At 35.9% G+C, this 26,679-nt stretch overlaps 1 protein-coding gene across 1 annotated transcript in view; it reads right to left on the bottom strand.

The window, feature by feature from the left end:
• Positions 1 to 13,809: 13,809 nt before the first annotated feature.
• The window catches only part of CSMD1 (CUB and Sushi multiple domains 1), a 963,767-nt gene continuing 950,897 nt past the window's right edge, over positions 13,810 to 26,679 (bottom strand). The window contains exons 66-70 of the mRNA XM_054179968.1: positions 25,459 to 25,620; positions 24,278 to 24,390; positions 22,772 to 22,859; positions 17,054 to 17,186; positions 13,810 to 15,327 (exon numbers count right to left, since the gene is read on the bottom strand). Of these exons, the coding sequence (XP_054035943.1) occupies positions 15,168 to 15,327; positions 17,054 to 17,186; positions 22,772 to 22,859; positions 24,278 to 24,390; positions 25,459 to 25,620 (656 nt within the window). The 3' untranslated portion in view covers positions 13,810 to 15,167. The remainder of the gene's footprint in view (positions 15,328 to 17,053; positions 17,187 to 22,771; positions 22,860 to 24,277; positions 24,391 to 25,458; positions 25,621 to 26,679) is intronic.

Below are 26,679 nucleotides of genomic sequence, written 5' to 3'. Positions count from 1 at the left end.
GTAAACATATATGCATATATATATATATATATATATATATATATATATAATCTCCCTCTCTGGAGATATTCAAGACCCACCTGGATGAGTTCCTGTGTGATCTGGTATAGGTGATCCTGATCTGGCAGGAGGGTTGGACTAGGTGATGTCTCGAGGTCCCTTCCAGCCCCTAACATTCTGTGATATATGTATGTGTGTATGTGTGTGTATGTGTTCTTTCATCTACAACATAACATGAGCAGTATGCAACAACAGCTAGCACTACCAGACTGTTGGTCCTGTATCTTTCATAGAACTAATAGACATGAAAGCTGAACTGGTCATAAAGACATCCATCTTGGGCAGATTTTTTTCAGAACTATGTGTATCACATAAAACCCCAAAACCTACTTTTGCAGGTGCTGGGTTGCATGCAGATTAACCATAGGCATCTATTGGAGTAACATGAGTCTCTAGATACATTGAGGGAAAGATGAAGCTCTTGATAATGCCTTTGAGCCCTGCTCCCTCAGTTACACCTGACATATCACAGAATCTTGGAACCACAGATTGACTGAAATTGGAAAGCATCTCTGGAGATTATCTAGTTTAAATCACTGCTCAGAGCAGGGACAATCGTAGCAGGCTGCTCAGGACAGTGTCTGCTCAGGATTTTAATATTTCCAAAATCACAGATTCCATAGACTCCTGGGGCAACTTGTTCCAGTATTTGTACAGAACTGCACAAGCCGTAACTGTCCACTCCTACAGGATTCAAAGGCAGAGGGATATGTTATATTACCTAAATTTCACATCTGAAGGTTACAAAGCATTTAAGTCTGAGGATTTAAACCACTTGTATTTCAAAGTTCTGAGCTTACATACTATGCAGGAGTCAGAATGATGAGATTTAGAGGTTGCATTCACCCACTAGTAACCACAAGTTCAAATTATACTCTTGCAGCACAAGGAAAGTAAAGCATAACTGCTTCTGAAACCGACATATTGACAGATACAGCAACAGAAAGTTAATATTTCCATTAGGTCTTAAATTACACATTCAGTAATGGAATCAGTGTGTCAGCACTTTTAAATACTCACAAAGACAAGCACCATTACCACTTGCCCTAACAGAATTGCTTAAAAAAAACTTTTCAAATCTTATACACACATCCTTGTAGGAATACAAGATGCTCGCTATCAAAACAATTTCAGCAATGTTATCTAATAAACAACCCCAAAATAAGTCTAACTAAACCTTTTTGAGGATAAAAGAGTGATGATTTCTTCTCTGTTGCAGTTGGCAATAGAATTCATGGAATCATAGAACATTAGAGGTTGGAAGGGAGCCCAACCAGGATCACATGGGGCAGGTTGCACAGGAATGCATCCAGACAGGTTTTCAAAGTCTCCAGAGGAGGAGACTCCACAACCTCTCTGGGCAGTGTGTACCAGTGCTCAATCAAACTCTCATTGTAATTCCTACATTTTGAGTGGATTGAAACTATTTGAAAAACTGTGAAACCATGCATGCAGTTACCCAGAGTTTCTGAGATAATTACACACAAAGTAACTATTGATGTTTCACAGAAATTTCTGCCACTTATTATGCCACAACTGAATAAGTTATGCTTCCTAATATTAGGCTAGAATAAACTTCACAGACCAACTCTATGCTGAAATGAAGAGAAATGCAAATAAACATTTAATAGGGATTACTTCTGCTTCTATAACCACATAGCATGCAAGAATATTGGAAATTACTATAAAATATGAAAAAAATAGAATTCTACAACATGTTTTAAAAATATTATTCTCAATGGAAAGACAAGGGGGAAAAAATCACCATGTTATGTTCATATATTTATGAATCTTTGCATGTAAATAAGATGATAATTTATAAATATTCTGTATGAATTATTTCATTTAAACATAACTTGACATTTCCTCAAGTATCAGATATGTATATATAATAAAGGAAGAATTTTGATGGAGTGAAAGCTGTTAGAAATACTGGACAGCAAAATCATTTCAACTAAAGATCCAGTCCTGCAAAATCAAGCTATGATACAAATAACTGATCTCATTTAAAAATCTGAGGCTTGGTTCTTCTTTGCCTTCTGTTTTAGGAAAGCAAATGCATTGCACAAAACAGGTGCAAATATTTCAGAATGCTGTGCATTTTATATGTATTGTAGACATGCACAATGGATTTTAGCTGATTAATGATGATGAGATTTGCTAATACCAATTGAAATGTGCAAAGGTGCATATTTCCACGCTAGCAGGTTTTGAAATAATTTATGGGATGCAGCAAATCATCCTGGGCTGCATCAGGAGACGTGTGGCCAGAGGTTGAAGAAGGTGATTCTCCCCCTTTACTCCACCTGCAGTGCTGTATTCAGCTCTGAGGCATAACACGAGAAAGACATGGACCTGCTCAAGAAAGTTCAGAAGAGGGACAAAGAATGGCTGGAGCGCCTCCCCTGTGAGGACAGGCTGTGAGAATCGGGGTTAATTAGCCCAAGAAAGATAAAACTTTGGGGAGACCTTTTAGCAAACTTCCAATACCTAAAGGAAGCCTACAGGAAAGATGGGGAGAGATTATCAGGGAGTGTAGCGATAGGATGAAAATGAGTTTCAAACTGAAAGAGGGTAGATTTAGATTAACTTTTAGGAAGAAATTCTTCACTGTGTGAGTGCTGAGGCACTGGAGTCTGTTGTCCAGAGAAGCTGTAGATGCTTATTCCTTGGAGGTGTTCAAGGCCAGGCTGGATTAGGCTTTGAGCAAGCAGATCTGGTGGAAGTTCTCCCAGCCCATCACAGTGGGGTTGGAATTTCATAGAACCAAATCATTGGTTCTATGACTATTTTACCTATATAATAATTTTTTAAGAATTACACCAAAATTGAAGTAGGACCTTGACTTTGTCTTTGGAAGAAAAAAAAATATTTATTTAAAAAAAAAGAAAAAATGTTCAGATCTCTTGGTCTTAGTAGGCCAAGTCTCAAATCCATAACAGTTACATTGTGCAGACATAAAAATTTGTTGGGACTAACACTTAGGTAAAAGCAGTGCTAGGCAATCTTAACTTTCAAATGTACTCTGGATATGGTCTAAGTTTTCTCTCCCTTGACAACTATTTTCTATCTACAAGATATAAAATAAGATACAAGGCCATCCAAATTTGGTTTTGTGTATTTTCCTATTCATCCTTATTCCATGCCCTTGTAAATCCTCCCTGTTACTGCTATATATATATATTGTTTAAAAATTTACTTCTCCTATATCCAAACTGACTCCAGATTACTTTTTGGTAGATTTAGCTCCTTCTCTTTCCCCCTACCCCTTTTTTTTTTTTCTTCTTTCTCTCCTTTTCCTTATCAGGGAAAAGGAGGGGGAGAGGGGAGGAATTCTCAATTTGCTACCATCTGAGCTCTTAAACTCCAGTTAAGGCTCAAACCACTACAATGCCTTAACCATGTAATTAAAAACCAGAATGGTGTAAGTACATATTAAGTATTTTACAGTAATCTCTTTCTCTTAATTTCTCTGAAATGGAGTGAAGATTTATTCCCTGTTACTGAAAGAAACATACAATAAATATCAAGGTGAAATATTTCTTCTAACAGATTTAGTAACTTTTAAATAAAGTATATGTAACAAAGCACAAGAACTGAAAGTACCAGAAATTTAAACTTACAGAGTGTGAGTAAAAGTAATTACAAATAGAGCAGTGCTCTAAATGTTTCTACAATTGAGAGTTTTCCGTGTTGTTTATGATGATGAGTACATGTCACAAAATTGCTACTGTACATAGAATAGCTCATTTCTTTCACCAGCTATAATATTGTATGAAAATTCCATTCTGTGAAACACTGGTTTCAGGTCATTATGGAAAACCTGAAAGGAAATGCAGCTTGTGTGCTATTAGACATTACTGGGTAAGCATTGATTAATGGTTCAGCTTAACATGACCTTTAAAATCATCCTTGCTTACAAGTATAAAAATAGTACAACAGACATAAACTGGAATATGGACAATTCTGACCCAATGTGAGAACCAGCATAACATGGGAAAGTTTCCCAGAGAGGCTGTGAAATTTCCATTCTTGCAGATATTCAGAACTCACCTGGACATGGCCCTGGCATACTCTAACCAGCCTTGCTTTAAGTTTAAGGTTGAGTTGGGTGATATCCTTTAACCTACCTGAGTCTGTCATTCTGTGGATCAGCAGGCCTGGAGATATTACCCTCCATACACACTGTATGAAGATAGACATATTTGCACTGCCTTCACATGAAAGCAGAACATAATAACTTTTAAAGTAAATCAAATAAATAAAACCACGATGATACCCTGATCAGGAAAGATCTGTATCTTTAGCAAATTGTGTTCTTTTCTAAGTATTGTATAAGCCTTTTGTCAACAGCTGGAGCATGAGCAACACCAGTATCATAGAAATTTCTTGAAAAGAAATGATTCATTGAAGGAAAAAATGGAAGAAAAGTAGGGAAGAATATGAGGAAGCAGATTTTCTTTGCATACAACTTCTCATCCCATTCATGGCACTAGGAATAAACTTTAGAAAATGTCATAATTATGATACACAGAAAAGGGATTCTAGAAAGAGCAAATGGGCCAATTAGCTGTTTACTGTAGACTACCTGATGGACATCCTCCAAGGATAACTTAAGATTAATAACAGAATAAGCATAAGTGTCATTAAATGCATTTTATTAAAAACAAAAATCTTGCTGATAGTGGCAAAACACTATCTCCTTTATAAGAAGCAGTTTTCAGGGCTGAAGAAAATGGTTTTGCTTCCTTACTGCCAGCATATATGTTTTTCAGCTACTATGAGTTTACAAGAAGAAGGAACCATGTTTGGATCTGTTCTCTAAAGAAAATGCAAAGTAAATGCGTATGTGTGTGTTAGTCTGTGACAGAGAAAGAGCAAGAGCTAACAAGGGCACACACATAAATGCTTTCCTTAAGCAAAAATTAATAAGTGAATGTCACTTGAGCAGGTTCTTGATATGAAAAAAATAATACAGTAGGTGAACCTTAAGCAAATTTCACTGAGATATTTAGGAACTGAAGGGTTGGCATTTTCTCATCACCCTTTAGACTTCAAAGTAGCCAAAGGGAAAGCTACTAATACAATTTATTTCTAAGACAGCCTTAAAACAGAATGATGGTGCAACTGTGGATGGAACAGTTAAGAAATGGAACAACTAAGCCTAGATAACATTTCCAGCAATATGAAGGACAGTAAAATGATCAAGAGTAGTCAGTACAGAATCACTATGGGAAAGTCATGCTTGACTAAGCTTATAAGCTCCCATGAAGAAATTACTGCCTTGGCAGACAAAGGAGAAGTGGGTACTATCTACCTTGAATTCAGTAAGGTTTTTGAGATTGTGACCCACGAGATTTCCTATGCTATGGAAGCAACAGATGACACAAGAAGCAGGCAATGGGCACAAACTGAAGCACAGGAATGGCTGTTTGAACATCAGGAAAGGCTGCTTTACTTTGAGGGTGACTGAACGCTGGAACAAGTTGCTCAGAGAGGTTATGGATTCTCCACAGCAGGCATGTCACCAGCAGATTGAGGGAGGCCTTCCCTTCTATTCAACCATGATGAAGCCTCATGTGTCCAGTTGTGGTCTCCTCAGTGCAAGAAAGGCATGGATATATTGGAGAGAGTCTGGTGAAGGGTCACAAAGATGGTGAAGAGACTGGAATATCTCTCCCATGAGGAAAGGCTAAAAGAGCTGGGACTGTTTAGCCTGGGAAAGAGAAGGCTTATCAGTTTATAGAGGAATGCAAAGAAGATGTGGTAGGTTGACCATGGCTGGATGCCACATGCCCACCAAAGCTGCTCTCTCACTGCCCTCCTCAGCTGCACAGGGCAGAGAAAATGTAACTTAAAGTTTATGGACAGGCATATGGACAGGGAGATCAATCAGCAGTTAACTGCATGGGCAAAAAAATGCTCACTTTGGGGAAATCAGCTTAATTTATTGACAATCAGATGAGAGTACTGTAATAAAACTAAATCACAAAATGTCTTCTGTTGTACAGCACTTTTTCTCCCCTTCTTAAATATGTTATCCTCTGCTGCTGATGGGCTTGACCGTGGCCAGTGATGAGTTCAACATTGAAGCTGGCTGCCACTGGCTCTATCAGAATGTCACAGAAGCCACCTTTCTTCCTTGCAAGGGCAGCCTCTGTTGCATTGTTATGCTGTTAATGGCACAACTCAGGCATGTGAATCCTGTATTTTCCATTTGTGTATGCTTTAGACAGCCTTTGACACTTTCTGTCTGATACCTTTTTGTGATTACTCTGAATTATTTTTGTCCTTAAAGATGAACAGATCAGTAGGGCCACCGCTAACTGACACACTGCACTGCACAAATTCTGGAAATCAGATGGAATTAGAGAAAGATTTCAAAGTTTAACATGCAATTATCAATCACTTGGTGAGAATCTGTTGCAGCAAAGAATCTCTCTGCCTTGAGGAGTAACCTTGAAAGACATCACTATTCAAAGACAGTAGCCCAGAGTCATGCAGGAGAGCTTGAGTCCTGGAGTAAAATGATTGACTTGTCATATCTACATACTGACTACAGAATTAACCTTCTATTGAACTTGGCTTGACTCAGACATTGGTCAGCACTGTGGCTCGTGTAATAAAATACATATGCTTATCTATTTCACATTTAATATTTCAGATACCACTGTAATTTATTTACAAAGTATATTTACAGGTTCTATTATTTTCCTCATTTTACACACCTTTGCACAGCACTTGAGAAGACTCATGGACAAGATATCCTACTATATTGACCACAGGCACTTTAGAAGAGCCTTTTTATTCCACAGCATCCTTTTCCCTCCCAGGAGGAGCATTTGAGACCTCCCTTCACCAAGAGTAGTCTTCAGCACGGCAGATGTTGCTTATCCTCTCCAGCTTCAGATGGTATAGCTAGCACAGTCACAACCTTCAAAAGTGTAGTTACTCAGTTCACCATGCCTGCTCCATTACAGCAGCAATTAAAAACAACAGACAACAACAGACAACCTCCACAAATGGAGAAAACTATTCACCTTCCCTTTGCTCATACAAATAGCTTTTCCCAACCTACTTGACTCCTTGACTCCATCCCTTTGCTTATTCTTCAACCTTGCCTAAGCACATCAAGCTCTGAACCCACTTCTCCCAACCACTCAGATATGTCTCTTACCTTCAGCAGACTTTGCTGTTCCCTGAAATGAAAGATCTCAAACAAAATCTTTATTAATTAAAATTTTACTTATAAAGTCATACCAAACTGTAGGGTGAGTTATAGGGAAAGAAGGGGGGTGGTGATGGTGTGTGAAGTGTGTGGGTATAATAAAGGAAGGGGATTAAGGGAAAACAAAATCAGAAAACAAAGGCAAATTATCATGCACTAGAAAAAGTTATTTGTGTGGAGAAGGGGAATTGAACTCCTATTTTTCTATTTCATTTTCTCACCAATGTCAAGATGAGGACTATAAACCTGTTTTGAGGATTCTCAAGCTGTCTCTTCAAAGAATTCAGGAGCTCCTGGAGTATCTTGACCTAGTCCTTCCAAAACAAAGGATTTCTAAAGAAACTTCTTGTTCTCATGCTTCTTGGTTCACATCTCCACCTTGGCTTACAAATGACTCAACAGCAAAGAACATCAGGACTGACAACTGACCCATTGTCACCTCTCCTGAATATTGTTCCATTTCCAGAGGACTCTAAACAGAACCTTATCCTTCTGTCCCTTCATAAGACTTTTTAGTTGACAACCTAACATGCTTCTGCATAGCTCCTCAGGTCAATCCCTTCTTGTGACCAAGATCTTCTCTTCAGATGTTTCTGTGAAAGAAGCATATCAGACAGAAAACATTAATCCATGTTAGTTTCTTTTCTTTGTTATTGCAACCCACTTTGTATATGCAGGGATCCAGCATCTCATGTTCTGTCAAGTGCACTTAGGAAAGAGTTGAACATCCATCAGGTAAGTGGAGGGCTCTCTACATCAGGAAGTCAAACTGCTGCCATGCAATGTCTGTGAACATTCAGGTCTGCCATTTATGAATTACCCACATTGATACATTCACATATGGATTACTGCTGTAGAAGTATACCAGTGTGAGGTACACCGTGAAGTCTGTAACCACTGTGTCCCAGTAAAAGTATTGTGTCCTGTGGAAACCCTGAGATAACAGAAAACTCTTCCTCTATGCACACCTCTTCTGATTCATATTCCTTGCTTCCTCTCCTGAAACTATTTTCCCTACCTAATGATTTAGATCAACACCAAGCTTCCTCCAGCTTGTTCATGTTCATGTTGTTAAGCAGTAAGTATGGTATACAGTATGCATTGACCTAGGTCAACAAGCACTGCCCCAGATTCTTAGTGTAGGTGTGAGCCGATCTGTGTTAATTGCCCTCAGTGTCAGTGCTTAATTTCCTAGTATTGACATAACTCAGTAGATTGAGGTGGAAGATACATTATTTAAATTATTGGAATAGGGAATGCTAAAAGATAAATTAAATGCCTTATCTTTTACAGAAATTGGGCTGAGTTAAATTAAATTTTGCCTTTTGTTGTTGTTGTTGTTTGTTTGCTTGCTTTAAATTTTATTCAGAGAGCTGAAACATGAAAGAATCATGAGATTTGTAATGTAGAACTAATGTCTACCTTACATGAAAACATCCAGGCCTATGATAATGGAATGAAGAGATAGCAAATACATACTTTTTTTTGTGGCACATGAATTCATGGATTTATTTTCTCCCCTCATAAATGTGTGTGCCTAATTTTCCTTTTAATTTGTCTTGCTACAATTTCAAGTCTACTAAGGTTTCTGTTATGCCTTTTATATATAAATGAAAGGGCAATTTAGTAATCTGATAAATGCAGTGTAGTTCACTGTTGATCTTTATGATTAAGAAGATTAAAATTTCATCTAGACCTTAAATCATATTTGTATGTTGCTATACACCCTCTCAAATTCTTTTCTGATGTCCTATTTCCAAAGTGAACTGCAGAAATATATGCAGACTCTAATATAGCTTCATATGCAGCAAGACAAAAAAAAAAAGTACTTCTCTGTTCCTGTTCAGTACTCCTGTTTTACATCCAGTGATTCAACACCTCCAATTTTGCCACAACATTGCAGTTAACATGCTTGTAAATCCTTTCAAGAGGATACTACTTTTCAGGATCTAATAACCATTTTATAAATATGGCCTCAATGCCAGTATTGCTTATTTTCAAGTGTTCTTGAGGTTATGTTAAAAACACTGTTTATACAGACTTAACTTACCAACCAGACCAAAGGTGCCACAAGACTTTTTTTCATCATTTATCATTCTGCAATCACTTATATTACCTACATTTTTTATATACAAGATTTATCCTTATTTACACATCATTCCTAAGCAGTATCAGGCTCAGCAGCAGACCCATGGGCTTTTTCCAGCATTGTCTTTTTCAATCACAATTCCCCATTTTCTACTTGAGAGCTATTTCTTAATCGACATCTATATCCTGAAACCCATCCTCCAGCTGCTGTTTGATCTTCAACCCAGCTAAAGTACCAGTGTTTCTTCCTGTCAAGACCATCAGTCACATAAGTTTCTTCTTCCTGGCAAATTAAGTCACACCATGGTTAAAAGAATTCCCAAACCAGGAATTCTTGGAAATTTTTGCTAGTTCAACTACAGCACTGCAAGGAGAGAGAGGTAATTTATGAGCACTTGCTCCCAACAGCTGGGTGCTTGTACCAATCTTCTTTATGATCAACAACCTAGTGTTTCTCCTTCAGCTAAGGAAGTTATCTGAACCTTTCATGCAGAAGTTGACCACACAAACCAGTATACCATGGAGTGCAAGAGCGAAAAGGAGCATTAACTATCCATTGTGATTTAGGATTTCGTGGCTGAAAGAAAAAACCAAAACCATAACCAACCAACCAACCAAAAACCAACAAACACCAACACCCCACCCCCCACCCCCTGCAAAGTGATATGACTAACTTGCCCAACTTTGATTTCTCTTGTGAATCCTAGTGGAAAGATATATATTTTCCTCAGGCCAAAAATTAGATGCTTAATATTTCTTACTGCTGAGTGTAACTCAGCCTGTGGATCCTCTGTAGATCTTACATGCAAATTCTTACCTCTCTCATAATTTGTTCATGGAACATAGATGTATAACATGCTTGCTGAAATTTTCAGGATCAACAAACACATCTGAAAATTTAACACTGGAAAACTGAGCCCAAGATTTCCTGTAATTGGGCTCCAAGCAAATTATATTTACTGCATATGTCTGTAATTCCAATACTACATACACAAATATAACTGTTCAGATGGTTCTTCTGTTTCCTTACACCATATATAATCAAGTTCTGATAACTAATCACTGGGCATATGTCAGCCATTGTTTGGGTTTTGTTGTTTTTTTAAATCTACCATAGTGAGGTCCAGACTACAATCCTGTGCTTCTTGGTGGAGAGCATTTTGTGAAAGAGTATCATTGAGATGATTTTGAAACTGTCAACTTTACTGTTGACTCTAAAAAAATAAGACCTCTTCGATGGATCTCTAAAGCATTGCTTTCTCCTGTGGTTTTGAGTTGGTAATCATGATGAAACAGGCGGCAGTGCATTTAATGTTGTTTATTGGACTTTGAAATTAAAAGCGGCTTTAAATGGAAAAGCATCCTCTACTTTGGGTAAATCACACCAACAGGTATGCTACCCCTTTGCTATTGTTTATGACCTCATTGCTACTACAGAGCTAGTAGATGCCAGCTGAAAACCAAATATTTTCGTTCTTTACAGATTTAGGTGACAGTGGCTCATAACTGTATCCTCAACAGAAAAGATTTATTTTCTATAAATGGTTTGCCTAGAGTCTGGAAATAAATATAGCATGTTACATTTTTCAGAAGAGCATAAAGGGACATAAGTTTTGAAAGCTGACATTGCAGTTCAGAATAGTGAAAACAACAGTAGTTCGCTTGTTCTGTGTGTGTTAGACTATTATTTGTGATAAGAGTAAAAAAATCATGACTCCTTTTCATATAATGCCTCAATATCTTCATTGATAGTGCTAATGATTATAGCTTAAAGCTTAGTGTCAAAGGAAAATCAGATCTTTCTGAGAGAAAAGAATTTTTAACAGCTCTCCATAAAATGAGAACATATAGCGAAGATGAGAAAGAACGGACATATGCATATCAATTTCTTCTAAAAGTGACCCACAGTCATACACTACTACTGATTCCCAAAGGAATAATGGGTAGAATATTCTTGAAGCCTGACTCATCCTTTTCTAAGCTGTCAACAAATCAATAAAATACATATATCTGTTACATGAATATAGAGCAAAACAATATATTATTTTTCAAATATTAAGAATTTCAGGCCTTGATTGTGGAAGAAATTCTATGTGTCTATATCTGTAAGAATTTTCATTTCAGTAGGTCTACATAAGTGATGGCAGAACTAGCTCTCAGAAATTACAATCAGAAATACCTCTGACTCCATGAGATCCATCAATTTCACAGGTAGGTACAGGCTTGTGGAAGAATAAACCAAGCAAATGATTCTACTGAACGATCTACTGCAATGAAAAAACACTATCTGAGACTTAAAAGTACAACATTAAATAGAAGGGGGAAAAAATTGATTAGGTCACACAAAAGCTGAAAATCAAAAATTAAATATTTAATTAGAACTCTGATTTTGCTTTTAAGGTAGGTGGCATTGCACAGGCTATATTACAATCTTTCATAGTGGTGGCTTGCTATTTTTTTTTTCCCTCCAAACAGAATATTGTTTATTTGAACAGGCCACTTTAATATTAATATACGTGTAATCGGATCAGAACTGAAAATCAGCTAAAGATGGCAAATTTTACATTATTGGGAAAATTACAATTCTTGTTTGTATTGTAAAAACATTTATTTTTAACAATTTACCTACATTAATCAAAAAAGTACAGCATATTTAATAATTTTACAAATTTTTCATAAAAAATATATCTCTGTACAAAAAGTTCTTTTGCACCTACTTCATGTCACAGCAGCATGTAGTGAAATGGCAGAATGAAATACTGGGAATGAAAATTAGATTTGACTTGATCATAATGCCAGCCTTCTTCCCTGGTCCCCCCACCCTGACACCCCCCCCCTTTTTTTTTTCATTTTTATTTTTTATTTTTTTATTTAATTTTTAATAACAGCTTTTCTTTGTTTACAAAATATTTTACACAAGAAAAAAAATTATTGCAGCTAGCCTGGAGAAAGGCAAGATGTGTGATACAAGCAGCAGTTTTTAACAGCTTTGAAGCACATAACCTGTTTTTTGTTTTTTTTTTAAATAAAAATAAAAATAGCATGTATTATTAGCCCGTCATAATGATCTGGTCAACACTGGGGGGAAAGTCTTCTGCATATATCTCAGAAAGCAGATTTCCTGGCTGCCATTACCTGCCACTGCACAACATTTAAAGAGTCTTATTCTGATGAAGCACCATAGAGAAGTGCATGCATACACAGCCCTCTGTAAAATAACTTCAGGAGAAAGAGATTCAAGTTGAACAGAAGACTCAAACATAGCAGAGAAGAAAAAGTGGAGAAGGACGTGGACAGAAATGATAAAAGTACAACAGGTTTGTTTTACTTGGATTCCAGTCTGAACCTCTTCTGAAATCAATATTCCAAACAAACATGTTGGGATAATTTGTCAGTGTGCTCCAATTTTGAGTGCCCCTGATCAAAGAACACTTGCTCAGGAAAAACACTCTTACATAACCTCTCTGAAATAAACCACCGGATAAGTGATTCACAGGATCTGAGCTAACACAAATGATCACACATTAAACTATTATCTTTTCTGGGACCTTTCCTCCAACACATTCCACGGTGGTCACAGCGAGACAGGTCACTGAAGAATACACTGTAAGGGCAAGAGGAGAAAACATCAATAATAGCTACTTAGCTCATTTTCAATATATTTTTTTTTTTCTTCCATTGCCACTACAGAATGACTTCCAAAGCTGAAATGTCAATTGTGAACACCTGTCAAAAACTTTAGTCACACAACAGATTCCCTTCCTGGCCCACTGTTCCTACGAAAGCTCTCCATTTATAGAGAAACATCCTCTGTGTCAGAGAGGATCAGAACAACAACTTTGATCTGATGACTGGTCTTTCTCGGGAAATATGAAGGGCTCTGAGATGTGACAGCTAAACGAAACTTACTGCACAAAACCCTCAGAAAAAAATGAAAAAGAAAGCAAAAAAACTACTAACAAAATGAACAAGGAACTGACTGGAGAACATTATTTATTAAATTATCTTCAGAGTTTCTCCTTTGTATGAAGAATATAACAGCTGGAGGCCCTACAATAGTGTATTATATTGCTGGTATTTTTCATCTAACAGATGTAGAGTTGTTAAGCTGACCAAGAGTTGACTTTGAAATTTTTGTTGGGTTCTGTCTCATTAGCTCAAAACCCTGTTGACTTACATTACATTTTTCTTTTGTGTATAACAGCCAAACCTACACATATAATGATTGATTGCAACTAGACCTAAGGACAGTTTGAAATTCAGAAAACTAAAAGAAGACAATACAAAGTAAACCTGAACTTCAAAGAAAATCAAAGGAACTTTCCTAGTTTCTGAGCTCAACGTGAATGACTAAAATCATTACTTACTGTAACTTCATAATTTTAAAACGCAGTATAATTAATCTGCCCAATGGCATCTTTTTATTTTTCTTGTATATTTTCATTCACTAAAGCCTCTAATTCTAAGGAAGTGTTAATGATATACTCAATCATTCATATTTACAAAAGTCAAACTTTCTCTGTCAAACTGTGTAAGTACAAAAGCAGTAAGCAGTGTGTTTAAAAATATGAAAAGAAACAGAAATCAAAGGTAGTTGAACATTTCCTATTGTTCAAAGTAGAAACAGAATTTTATAGACTATTTGCACAGGGCTTACGTGTGCTACTGTAATGTGGTTTCGTTCTGTGTAACATCAGAAAATGATGTCATATTACAGGCAAAATGGAAAAAAATGCAAAAGGGAAGACTGTATTATGAGCACAGGCTCACAAGCTTTATGAGCTATCTAAAAATAAATTACTATTCACATTTGTACATGGCAAGCAGCAATAGCTGCTAACCCCCCTGCTGTTAAATATTATGATACTGACAATGGTGATTGATGACTGATTTCAGAATAAAACAATACCAGCAATGAAAGTTTCTTAGAAACGGGCTCTTTTTCTGGCTGAAAGTCTCCACTGACTTGTAATCATGTTTACAAAGAAATTTAGTCAGAAATTGACAGAAGAAATACTGTTCTCTATCACACAAGATTTTAACTGGTGCTAAGCATGGGGCTCATAATTTAAAATTTCAAGTAAATTTATTGTGTGATGTTTTGCTTGGCAAAGAGTGAGTGAATGTCTATATACAATGGACAGTGTATAAAAACCCTGTATATTTTTACCAGTATCTTACGCAGTCATCCATAACACTCTAGTGCAAAAAAATTGTGCAGTAACATTTTGCAATATAACGGCTGATTGGGAAATTGGTTAACTGCCTTATGTATGAAATACACTGTGGATTTCTTTAATTTTAGCAATATTTCAATGGTAAAGCATTTCAGGTGTATGCAACCTCAAGGAAGGTTGTCTTCTCCTTCAAGAGAGCTCTATTTCTTCTGAACGTTCCCGGGGATAATATGTGGTGTCACAGTACTCGAAGGATTTATCCAGTTGCCCAGAAGAATGCATTGAAAGGCATCCAGACAAATATGAAAGTCTGAGGCATCAAATATGACAAATTGGCATGATTCGGCAGTCTTCCTTCAAGTGTGCCTTGATCTGAAGCAGATGCAGCCAGGCAATTTGATCCAACTTTAAGATGAAAAAATATTCTTTGTCTGATCCCCAGAAGACTGACACATTTTTACCAAAAAATTTAGCTGCATGTAGGCTGACAGAAGATGTTAAAGATTACAGCAGCAAAGCCAAGAGAAAAAGGGAAACTGGTATATGGCACCAAAGGAATTACTGCTTGTCCATCAGAGGTATGGCTATGAATCAGTCATATTGGGCACTGAAGGCTATACCACTGTACAAACTGTGTTCAGAGTCGTATCAAACCTCACAGCCTTTGCCTCTGTGGGTTTTAAGTTTGTGTCATACATGGGATTTTCAAATGAAGCCTGTCCATTACTGTTTTCATGTCCTGCATATCCATTGTACTGTACTTTTGGTCTTGTTCTAGGGGGAAAAAAAGTCAGGAAATTATCATTAGTAACCTTTAAAAATAAATATTTTACAATTATTGCAAATTCATCTACAATATTTCCATCAGGCTTACACAGGACTTGCGTGACTGTATAAAAATGATGAAAAGAAAAACATAAAGGATGTTGCAGCAACTTAAAAAGCAAGACAAATCTGTCTGGAAGTTATTCGTGAAAAAATTAAAAGGAGAGAGCTTGAAGAGAGATATAAAGAAGAAACAAATTCCTGATGGAAAAAATGATGCTAGAAAGAGCAGAGACAATATAGGCAAAATATAGTTATGCATTTTCCATTACACAAATGTCAAAAGAATGACAAATTCATAGCTTGTTGATTACCAAAATTGGCAGACATAAGTAAAGTCACATGCAACAAAAATACACAAATAAAGATAACACTTTTTAACATTTTCTCACAGTAGTAAGAATTCTGGTATTTTCTGATGACATTTTGAGTGTTATATTGCTAGTCTGACCATATAAGAATCCCTGTACAGAGCGGAAACACTTATTACAGCTTTACTAAATTATCAGTTTGTAAATACATATCCTTGTCTTTCTAAAGCACTTGTATTTATGCCAAAAGTAAGGTAGCACCTTTAGTTGGTGAATTTAATTTGGGCACCATCTCACTGGAAATTTGGGATTTTTACCCACACTCATTTTTATATTATGCTTTAGGAAGGAATGTGGACCGTCTGTGGAAATGTTCTGATGGAGAGCAATACAAATTCTCCCTTTAAGAAGACCTAAGTGGAGTAGAAGAGTAGGTATGCATAGAAAGAGGAGATTGAGTAGCTCCTTATTCTGCTACCAGCAGTTTATTACCATTTCTGAGCAGGCAGTTAGCATTGCACCATTGAAGTGCTGTAATAGGCCTCCTGGGTACTACTAAATCTAAGTCAGTGCAAAGTCAGACAGAATAGCTTCAATCTGGCAAATCCAGCATGGACATAGGAAGTGTCCAGAATATGTTGCAGCTAGAGATACTTCAGATCTGTAATTTCAGTTATTCCAGACATACTTGCCATGGCATGCCTGGTTACCTCCATAAATGCTTCCAAGAACAAACAGTACTAATTATATTTGGAGAGATATGTCCAAATGTATGTAATCAGACTGATAAATCCTAACTAATATTCACATAAATTACACCAGACTTGGTAGAGTTAGGTAATGGTTGTACTCAATGAGCTTTAAGGTCTTTTCCAACACAAAAGATGCTATGATTCTATGACATATAAGTTTCATATGAGCTGAAGTAGTGCCAGTTCTAGTAGTATCCACTAGCTTATTCAGCATGTACTGAAATAGTCTCATTATGGGCTGTTCTCTCATGGGATTTACAGATTTTTCAGCTTGCATAATTAATAGTCATAGGCACTTTGAAAGAAACAGCATACATGCAATTTAATAAAGCATTAAAATGGAAAATAAAAAACATGTGACCTGAGATTTCAATCAAATTCAGCCTAATGAACCAAGAAGCTTGACACTTCTTTTCTCCTTAACACAGTGACTGATTTTTCTAATTGTTTGCCATCAAGAACTACCCTGTACTGGGAATTCTTAGAAATATCTGCCTTTCTGGACCAAAGATATTCTTGAAAGATTTAGCATTGTGTTTTCTAGTTACACTTACCTAATGACATTAAAACAAAAAGCTTAGTAAGTTACTGAATAAATAACATATACAATACCTGTGTTTGTAGAGGTAAAATGCAAACCCTGATAATATTAGAGCAAAGAATGGTACCAGGATGGCAGCTGCAACAGAACTGCTGTTTGTACCGTAATAGTGATTTGAAAGATCTGTGTCTGCACTTAAAGGACCTGAAATGAAACAAAAAAAGGCAGAAATAAAATTCTCTGGTTTTTTTAATCTTACATTTCTATTTTTATTCAAGAATGAAATAAAATTCAGTCTGAATGAAATAATTCTATTTTAAACCACAAAATAAATAGCATTTAGTATCATAGTATAAATATTATTAATAACATTTATTAAAATATTAATATTAAAATTATTCAAGAAAAATATTCAGCAAGTAAAATAATTATGAACTACACCTCTCATGAGTCACTAATTTAATAAAGTTATGCCATATGCCTTCTGCTAAATACTTATTAGTACCTCAGAAAGTATTCTATGCCTGCAGGCTTAATACTCAGCTTAGAAACAAGCAGCAATGTGAAACCACATCAAATACGAGAAAGGATAACTGAGGTAACAGCAACAAACAAAAATGGTTCTGCTCAGCTCAGGACTCCCAAGCCTGTTCACCTGTGCTGCTTTTGGGGTGAGATATGAACATGTTTTAGAGCCTCTGGCAGCTGGGGTAAAAACCAAGGTGCAAAGAATGCAAAGGCATCTGCCAGTGGCATGGCCTTACTGGTTTTCTGTTGTGGACATGCAGATAACCTAAACTGTAGGGCATTCTGCAGAACCCATTTTTTCATCCTTATAAAGGTAGATGTTGTTAAATTGCTTAAACAGGTGTCCAGCTTGACAGTTCATGTTATGAACGACTAAAGATAACTTTATAGTGAAAAATATAGAAAATTTTCATAGAAAAAAATAGTCATTTTGAAAGCCAACTCCATGTTGCCAGTTTGAACTTATAGCTCTTTGGAGAGCAATATATAGATTCTATCAAAGGAGGGGAGACCACAACAGGGGGAAAGTACAGTGAGGATCAGGCTGGAAAGCAGATATCTGGGTGTGCCATTCTGGGATATTTTTTGTTGATGATAGCAGAGAAGAATAGGAGACATTGGTTTCAAAGTAATGTTATGAGCCCTACCGCACTACTGCACAGTAGTAATCAAGACTGAGATGTTGTAGAGTATAATCAGTGTATTATAAAATTTTTTTGACTTTTAGCAATCAAGATCTATCCTAAAACTCAAGGTGTAAAAGGCCTGCCGGTGTAATTTTTTGTATTTTTATCGTATTGCACACGTACAGGACATTCTCCAATCAATCTAAATTAAAGACAGATAGAATCAAGTAGCTACCACAGTTATGAATGTTTAAGAAGTGTTAAGTGCCCCTTTGAATTTTTAATTGGTTGGAAGAAGTGACAGAAGTTTATAAAAACTGAATGCCGTTATCAGCCTTTCTTTACTACTACAGTCCCCATCTGTTTTTTCCAATTCTTTGGAGTAAATAATAAAAGTTATGGTGATAATCAACTCATCTTATATCACCAAAAAAGTGAAATTAATATTCCAAGCAAGTACTGAAACAAATACAAATATGTATGATCAATGAAGTAATAATTTATATCTCAAATTTATTATCATAGCACATATGACAGATACATTTTAATGTATAAGTAGCAAAATGGAATATAGCAATTTGAAATTTGTAACATACAATCCTTGAGATGAAGTTTTTATATAGGGTTTTTTTTAATTAAATACAATATTTGTGTTACTGAATATTTAAAACTAGGCACAAATTTACATTTAGATAATTTCTTTTTAAGTTATCTCTGCTAACTGAACCACAATTCACTCCCACCATTCCATGATTCTATGACTCATTGTTAGTATTCAAAATTCCTATTACAGGTAATGGAATATTTGATAACTTTACAGTTTTTAAAGAACTACCATTTAGAATAACCAAGTTTGAAATTTTTAACTGATTATAATCTTTAATTGGCATTGGAGATGCACTGACCAGATTTGGTCTGCGCATTAGGTGTGCTTTCCATTTTGGAAGAAAAACTTTGCTTTAATTCTGGATAATTTGATGTAAGAGATTCAACATAACTTCAAAAGTCTTATCTACTTATTACAGTAATTTTCAGAGCTGTTGGTCATTAAATGCATCCTGATGTGAACTTTGTATTTCTTTTGATAATATTATCCTGGTGAGAAATGGGAAAGCCTGTTGTACTGCTCTAATTTAGATAATGACTGCTACCACAGCTAAAATTAGTGTTAAGTTCCACTAAACTGGAAAAGTCTAGATGCTGACAGAAAAGGAAAAAAAAAAAAAAGGCAAGAGATAGATTGGTTTACTTTTCATTAGAAGAGACAGACTTTGTCACTGAAATTTAATACAGGGATAATCTTACTGAACATAACTGATTTTCGAGCATTTCACAGAATAACAAGGGTTTCTTTAGCCTCTTAAAACCAGCAGCAGCAGTACTCTGAAGCTGTGAGTAACCTGCTTAGATGTAGACTTTCTTCATGAATGACAAAACTTGTGCAAAATTATCTGTAAGGCATGACACTTTTATAGAGTTAAATTTAAAAATCACAAGTCTCAGGATAATCAATACTTTTAAGAACTGATGACTTTTAAGACATTAACATATATTTCACAGCCATTAATTGAATATATCACAGGTACCAATGAGTTAATATTTCATATTTATTGTCTATATTTGTTATCTCAATCTAGACAAGCTAAAAAAGTACTTAGAAGAAAGGAAAAAAAAGTTATTCAATTTCTTCAGAGGAAATAAATATAGGAAAATCATAATTTGGTGAAGTGTCATTTCTCACAAAGCCACCTTCTGGTACGCTTTTAAAGGGCAGACCAAACTGGAATGAACAAGGTGAAGATTTTAGAACAAGCATCTTTTAGAACTGTAGTGGTGAAGCAATTTTAGAAACTGAACCTAACCCCAGACTTGCAGTCACAGAGACCAAGTTATTAAAACATAACAAAACAAACAAACAAAAACCCCCAGCAATGACTGATTACTTGGAAAAAAAAAAAAAAAAAGAAAAGAAAAAAAAGAAAAAAAAAACCACCCACAAACAACAGGTTAGATAATTTGGTGTCAAACTTTACAGAATCACAGAATCACCAAGGTTGGGAGAGACCTCAAAGATCATAAAGTCCAACCTGTCACCACAGACCTCATGACTAAACCATGGCACCAAGTGCCACATCCAATCCCCTCTTGAACACCTTTAGGGATGGCAACTCCACCACCTCCCTGGGCAGCACATTCCAATGGTTAATGACTCTCTCAGTGAAGAACTTACTTTCGCCTCACCTCGAGCCTAAACTTCCCCTGGCACAGCTTGAGACTGTGTCCTCTTGTTCTGGTGTCCTCCTGTTCTGGTTGGTTGGTACCCTTCAGGTAGTTGTAAACAGCAATAAGGTCTCCCCTGAGCCTCCACTTCTCTAGGCTAAACAACCCCAGCTCTCTCAGCCTCTCCTTGTAGTGCTTGTGCTTGAGGCCTCTCACCAGCCTCATTGCCCCTCTCTGGACATGTTCAAGTGTCTCGATGTCCTTCTTAAACTGAGGGGCCCAGAACTGGACACAGTAGCCGCTTAAGCAATCTCAGATACTGTTCTAATTCTCTTGGCAAACTAAAAACCAATATCTTTGTCCTTAGGGTTAATGTCTAAGGTTGCAAGCAAATTCTTAAAATAAAAGGAAAAACAGTACTTAGAGACACAAGTTCTTTGTTTTCATGTCATTATGTTCATAGACTGGGCATATCCACTGAGCCGGGTCTTTCTCTAGTATTGTGTGATAGGGCATTCTTCATCAAATAGATCAGCGTTTCGCACTTAGCCAAGTATTTCTCAGTAAATGCTGTTCTTTGCAGCATGGTTGCAGATGAATTTCACATTGCATTATGCACGCACCAGTGCATGCATAGTTCTGGCTTAGTGTAAAGGCAGCAAATAATTTAACTTCCTAAAGAAATGGAAATATGTCTTCTGCTGGAGGACATATGAGATCATTACCTCAGCAGGATATTCATGAACAGAACAGATTTAAAAATCAAAGCAAGTTATCCTTGATTATGAGCGAATATGGACAAGTATTATGACCTGTGTTGGTTGCAAATTTGCTGTTTTCTTCTAGCTGTAGGTTCTTCAAGAGAGAACAAGCAATCTACAGAAAATCAGTGTCTATTTAGCAATCACATTAAAAAATCTTCTAAAAGAGACAGTATCTGCATTTGTAGTAAGCTTCCTGCTGAGATGTCAAAGCTGGAAACCAGAGGCACTAGATCTAGGAGCACATATGTAACTTGGACACTGGCTTGTTGCCAGCCTTGGGAATACACAAATGTGCTCTCATATTGCAGCTCTAAACAGTGATCCAGACAATGCTTTCCATTACTATAGCACACATCCACTGGAGAATGATACAACTTTTGAATTGCCAGTTTGCTGGTTCTTAATTTACCCCATGAGTTAAATTATTCCACTGCTAAAACAGATGAATTCAAACTTTTATTAGGTAGCTAAGAAACCATGGTTATCTCTTTTTTTGGCATGGCTTAAGAAAACAAAATAACAAAACAATACAAACACATGCACACCACAAACAAACCTAACAAACTGTACTCTCACTGTTTCAAGATAGCAAAAGCTGCAAAACAAGACAGATGTTCCAATAAATCATAATGCTTTACTTCTACAGTGTTCTTGTTAAAATCAGAAAGAAAAAGCAGTATGGAAATTACAGTGATAAGGATTATGTAGAAGTACCAGCAGACAAATAATATGTCTGAAGACTGAAATTATATGTGGCTTCAGTAATTAGTAGTTAGGCTGAGATTCTGAAGAGTAAAGTTTTTACCTCTTGTGACTAAACATACATAGCATTTTGAGAGGTGGCCAAGATGAACAAATCCATTGTGTAAGTACTATTATGGTAGTTAATAGAGCAAATAAACACAAGAGATAATTAGCGAACTTTAAAGGTCATTGGATAAAGCATTGATGAAGTTAATGGAACCAAGTCAATTTATAGAATGTAGATACAGTCTGCTATAGATATATTGACTAGACTGTCTCCTCCACCCAGTCCCATAAGTAGCCATTTGTATATTGGCATAAACATACATATATATATACACATGCACACTTACATACTTTATATATAAATATATATTTATACCAAGTATATAAGCTGCTGCATATATACACTGTACTTTGACCATTCTTGGATCAAGAAATGCAGTAATTTACACTTGATATTTGTCAAAAATATTTAATGAGGATATATATCATTAGTATATGCTTCACAACACTATTAAAATGACTGTTGATTCCTTCTTTTAACAGTTCCTATACAAATCTGGCTGAAATTTGTACATTTCAGCAGAGAATGTCTTTTCATTGCATGACATCCCTGTTACTCTTGAAAAGGCATTAACAGAAAAGCAAACAGTTGTAATGGCACTCTCTTTAAGACCATTCAGCAGTCATTTTACTAGGCTGATATGCTAGAAAACATTAGATAACAATATTACAAAAAAAGTTTGAACTATATGCTTCATATGAGCATTTCAATCCATCTTTTATAATAGCAATGGCATGAAATAAACATGCTTACTTCATCTAGATAGCTGAGTCATTTGTGAATTCACTCTTGCAAGACCCAAACAGATTATGCATGTTAAGGCTCTATGAAATAATTTACCTTGTCTTTGGAGCATAAATTTTCCAAAGTCTTTTCCATGTATGTCACCTTGATAGGTAAAAACACCTCTTTCAAGCCCTGAGGATACCTAGAATATGTTGAAAGAGGAAAAAAAAAAAAAAAAGAAACAAATACAGAAGAATGCTTAACCATTTGTTTTCATGATTTATAGTAGATACATGAGGGACAGGTTTTCACTTTTATCCCTTAAAATTAGAATAGAATAGAATAGAATAGAATAGAATAGAATAGAATAGAATAGACCAGGTTGGAAGAGACCTTCAAGATCATCGTGTCCAACCCATCATCCAACACCATCTAATCAACTAAACCATGCAACCAAGCACCCCATCAAGTCTCCTTCTAAACACCTCCAATGATGGCAACTCCACCACCTCCCCGGGCAGCCCATCCCAATGGGCAATCACTCTCTCTATGAAGAATTTCTTCCTAACATCCAGTCTAAACTTCCCCTGGCACAGCTTGAGACTGTGTCCTCTTGTTCTGGTGTTGGTTGCCTGGGAGAAGAGACCAGCCCCTGCCTGTCTACAACCTCCCTTCAGGTAGTTGTAGAAAGCAGAAGTCTCCCCTGAGAATTTTCTACACCTACACAACCTCATGAAGTTTAACAAGGCAAGTGTATAGTCCTGTGCCTGAGGAGAATAATAATGTGTACCAGTACAGATTAAGGGGTTTTCTGCTGAAAAGGATCTCTGTGGAGGATCTAGGAGGACTGGCAGACTAGTTCACCATTAGCCAGCAATGTGCCCTCATGACCAAGAAGGCCAGCAGTGTTCTGGGGTGCATGAAGAAGAGTATGGCCAGCGGGCTGAAGGAGGTTCTCTTTCTCCTCTATTCTACCCTGGTGAGGCCTCATTTGGAGAAGTGTACCTAGTTTTGGGCACCAGTGGGACAGGGAACTAATGGAAAGAATCCAGTGGAGGCCCCACAATGATGATTAGAGGACTGAAGTATCTCTCTTATGAGGAAAGGCTGAGTAACCTGGGTCTCTTCAGCCTGGAAAATACTGAGAGAAGATTTTATATACACATATAAATATCTAAAGGATATTTATATGTGTATATTTGAAGATGGCGCTGGGATCTTTACAGTGGAGAGCTGGAGCAGGAGAACTGCAAAGAGTAAAGTATCTCTCTTCTTCTTCAAGATTAAATCTAATTTTATAGTAGTGAACTATTTACCAAACCAAAAAAAGGGCAATATTTCTAAAAGCAAAATTCCTCTTCTCATCTAAGAAAACAGGACAAAACCATGGCAAAATATGCTAATTCACTTTAACTTGCCCTCAGTAAACTGAAGATTTTAATGATTGTGGCAGACTGAAGTTTGTATTTCTGAAAAGAAAAATTATGTGATCTCCACAGTAACATTGAGTGTTGTGTTCCATATTTGTAATGTAAAAAGTTGGATAGAGTTACATATAAAATTATAAATTACTCAAAACTTTAAACTCATCAAGCTTTATCCACAAGTCTGCTTACTTACATAACCATCTAGTGCCCAGTTGTCATTTTCAAACTTGCTTACAAAAATGTCACTAGATCCTTTAATCTGAAACACTTTCAGGAGTAAATGGGCTTCTTCTTTCTTGTAAACACCTATTAACACAAGGAGGTAACACATGCCTTTTAAACAATTTTTCAACCAGTTTGTTCAAGTATCTTTTCAAAGCTACACATACTGCTTTAGAGCTAAAATATTTCATATGAAACATTCTGTAAATGCAGAATTTTATGACCTGGTTAAAAAAAAAAACACAACAAAAAACAATATTTAAAGTGTGGTAGTAGTAGGATCTTATTTTACTGCTATTTCATATTTGATAATAGGATGCAAACATAGTTTAGTATTGTTTAATTTTAGGCATAAAAAATAGGCAAGAACCTTTGTGCTTTCACACAGTATTTCAATAATTCTGAATGCAGACAGAATTTCTTTTCTGTAATTTCCTTGAACCAGAAAAACATGGATTTTACTCACATCACAACAGTATATTGCTAGAATAAATACCAATAGTGTAGTGAAAGAAAATATGCTATATGGCAGTGAACTACTGAAATTGTCTCTTAGCTCCTGACCTTAAAAGGTACTGGTAGCTGATAATGCTCTTTTCAAATATACCTGTGTATAACAGTCTGAAACAAATCTTCACAGATTTGCAGAAAAGAATGCATGACATTAATTAAAAGTTATGCATAATTTATTAGTTAATTATCTGTGCTTATTTTATATTATGTCATTATCAAGACCATACTCTTTTAAGGCAAATATTAATCACTATTGAATAATGGAGTTTTTCAATGGTACAGTTCTTAAAATGCCTATATAAAGATCATCTGTCACTTCAATATTACCTGTGAGTTCAACACATCAATGTCACCCAACAGTTTGAGATGAAAAAGCCCTACCTTGATATTTATTTGAAATATAAGGGGGAAAATAGAAGGGTAACCCGTTCTGACCATTACATTAAGATCTTTCCTTTAGCAGAATAATCAGAAAAAGGTTTTTAGTGAAACCACAAAGTTTTTGTTTCATTTTGCGCTGTATGAAAAATCAAGCCAAACTGAACTGCTGGAAACCAAACCAACCAAACAGAGCAAAACCTCAAACCCAAACCATATACAAACAAACTAGCTTTTTTTAACACCAAATTCTGAACCTACCTGATAGTTTTAGTTGTATGTTGGACGCCTCAATGAATGTGGCATTCACTTTGCTGCTTGTCGTATTGAACCAATCAACAGTCAAAGTAGCAGGCTGTCTTTTTCCTAAATATTCATAAAAACCTTTCCACAGTGAATTTATAAAAAACACATCTGAGGGAACTAAATGAAAGTGAACAAAGAAAAAACAAAAGAGTTATTTACTACAACGAAGTAGCAATCTTTCCAGCCATTCTTATGTTCTTCATTTTTTACATTATAGCATCAATCCACTGCTCTAAGGAGGTATTATGGTAAAACTTCTAAAACAGTAAAGACAATATATTTAATAGCCTTTCCACACAATTGCCCATAATATACTACACTTGCCCATGACAGTATATGTTCTTTAACAACCTCACACTTCATAGCTTGTGTGCTTCAATGAATCTTCTCAAGACCATGAAAAACAATGGAATCTGCCCTCAAAACTTTGCAGTTTTAAGTTATAAGAAGAGGGAGGGGGAAAAAAAGGCAGAATAATATCCTGAAGTCAGAGATTCATGGAAGAACCTTGTCTTAGGCTATCTCTTTTGTTTCATTAATCTACTGAAGCAGCACTATGCGTGATTTTCAACTCAATAACTGAATATTAAACTTAATTGCATTTCAGATACATTTTAGCATGTTTCTTGTCAGCCATTTTTATGCTTCACATTTGTTCTATATACAATACTACTACACTTGTGAACTGTGAAGTTTTCAGAGCACAGAACTTTTTTTCATATAAAATAAAGGTTTGTCTCAGAAACTGCATTTTGAATCATCTGAAGTAAAATCCCTATAAAATGAAGCACAAATTATTTGGGTAATTTGTTTTCACTACAGTGAAAAAAAAATCATGAAACATTGTATTTAATATTTGGATCAATCACAAACAAAGTAGAAAAAGTCTTTCATTCAAAAACATCTTCAATATTAACATAACTACAAAGGAAAAACAGAGGAGAAAAAAATCTTAAGAGAACATTTCATGTCATATATTTACATGGTGCTGTGTCTTGAGCATTCATTTCTCCTTTAGAAGTTGCTATATTTCTTTCATATACTTTGTTACTATAAAACTTGAGGAAGACTTCCTCCAAACATGATACTTAAGTTAAATAAACAGTTAATTTGGCCAAAGGACACCATCTCTCCCTCTGGGCAGGCAGCACTCAGTTTCCTGGCAGCTTCTGACAA

This window comes from Dryobates pubescens, chromosome 3, assembly GCF_014839835.1.
Source record: "Dryobates pubescens isolate bDryPub1 chromosome 3, bDryPub1.pri, whole genome shotgun sequence".
Lineage (NCBI taxonomy): Eukaryota > Metazoa > Chordata > Aves > Piciformes > Picidae > Dryobates > Dryobates pubescens.
Note: the sequence above shows the minus strand (reverse complement) of the source record. Positions and strands in the feature narration are given on the sequence as shown.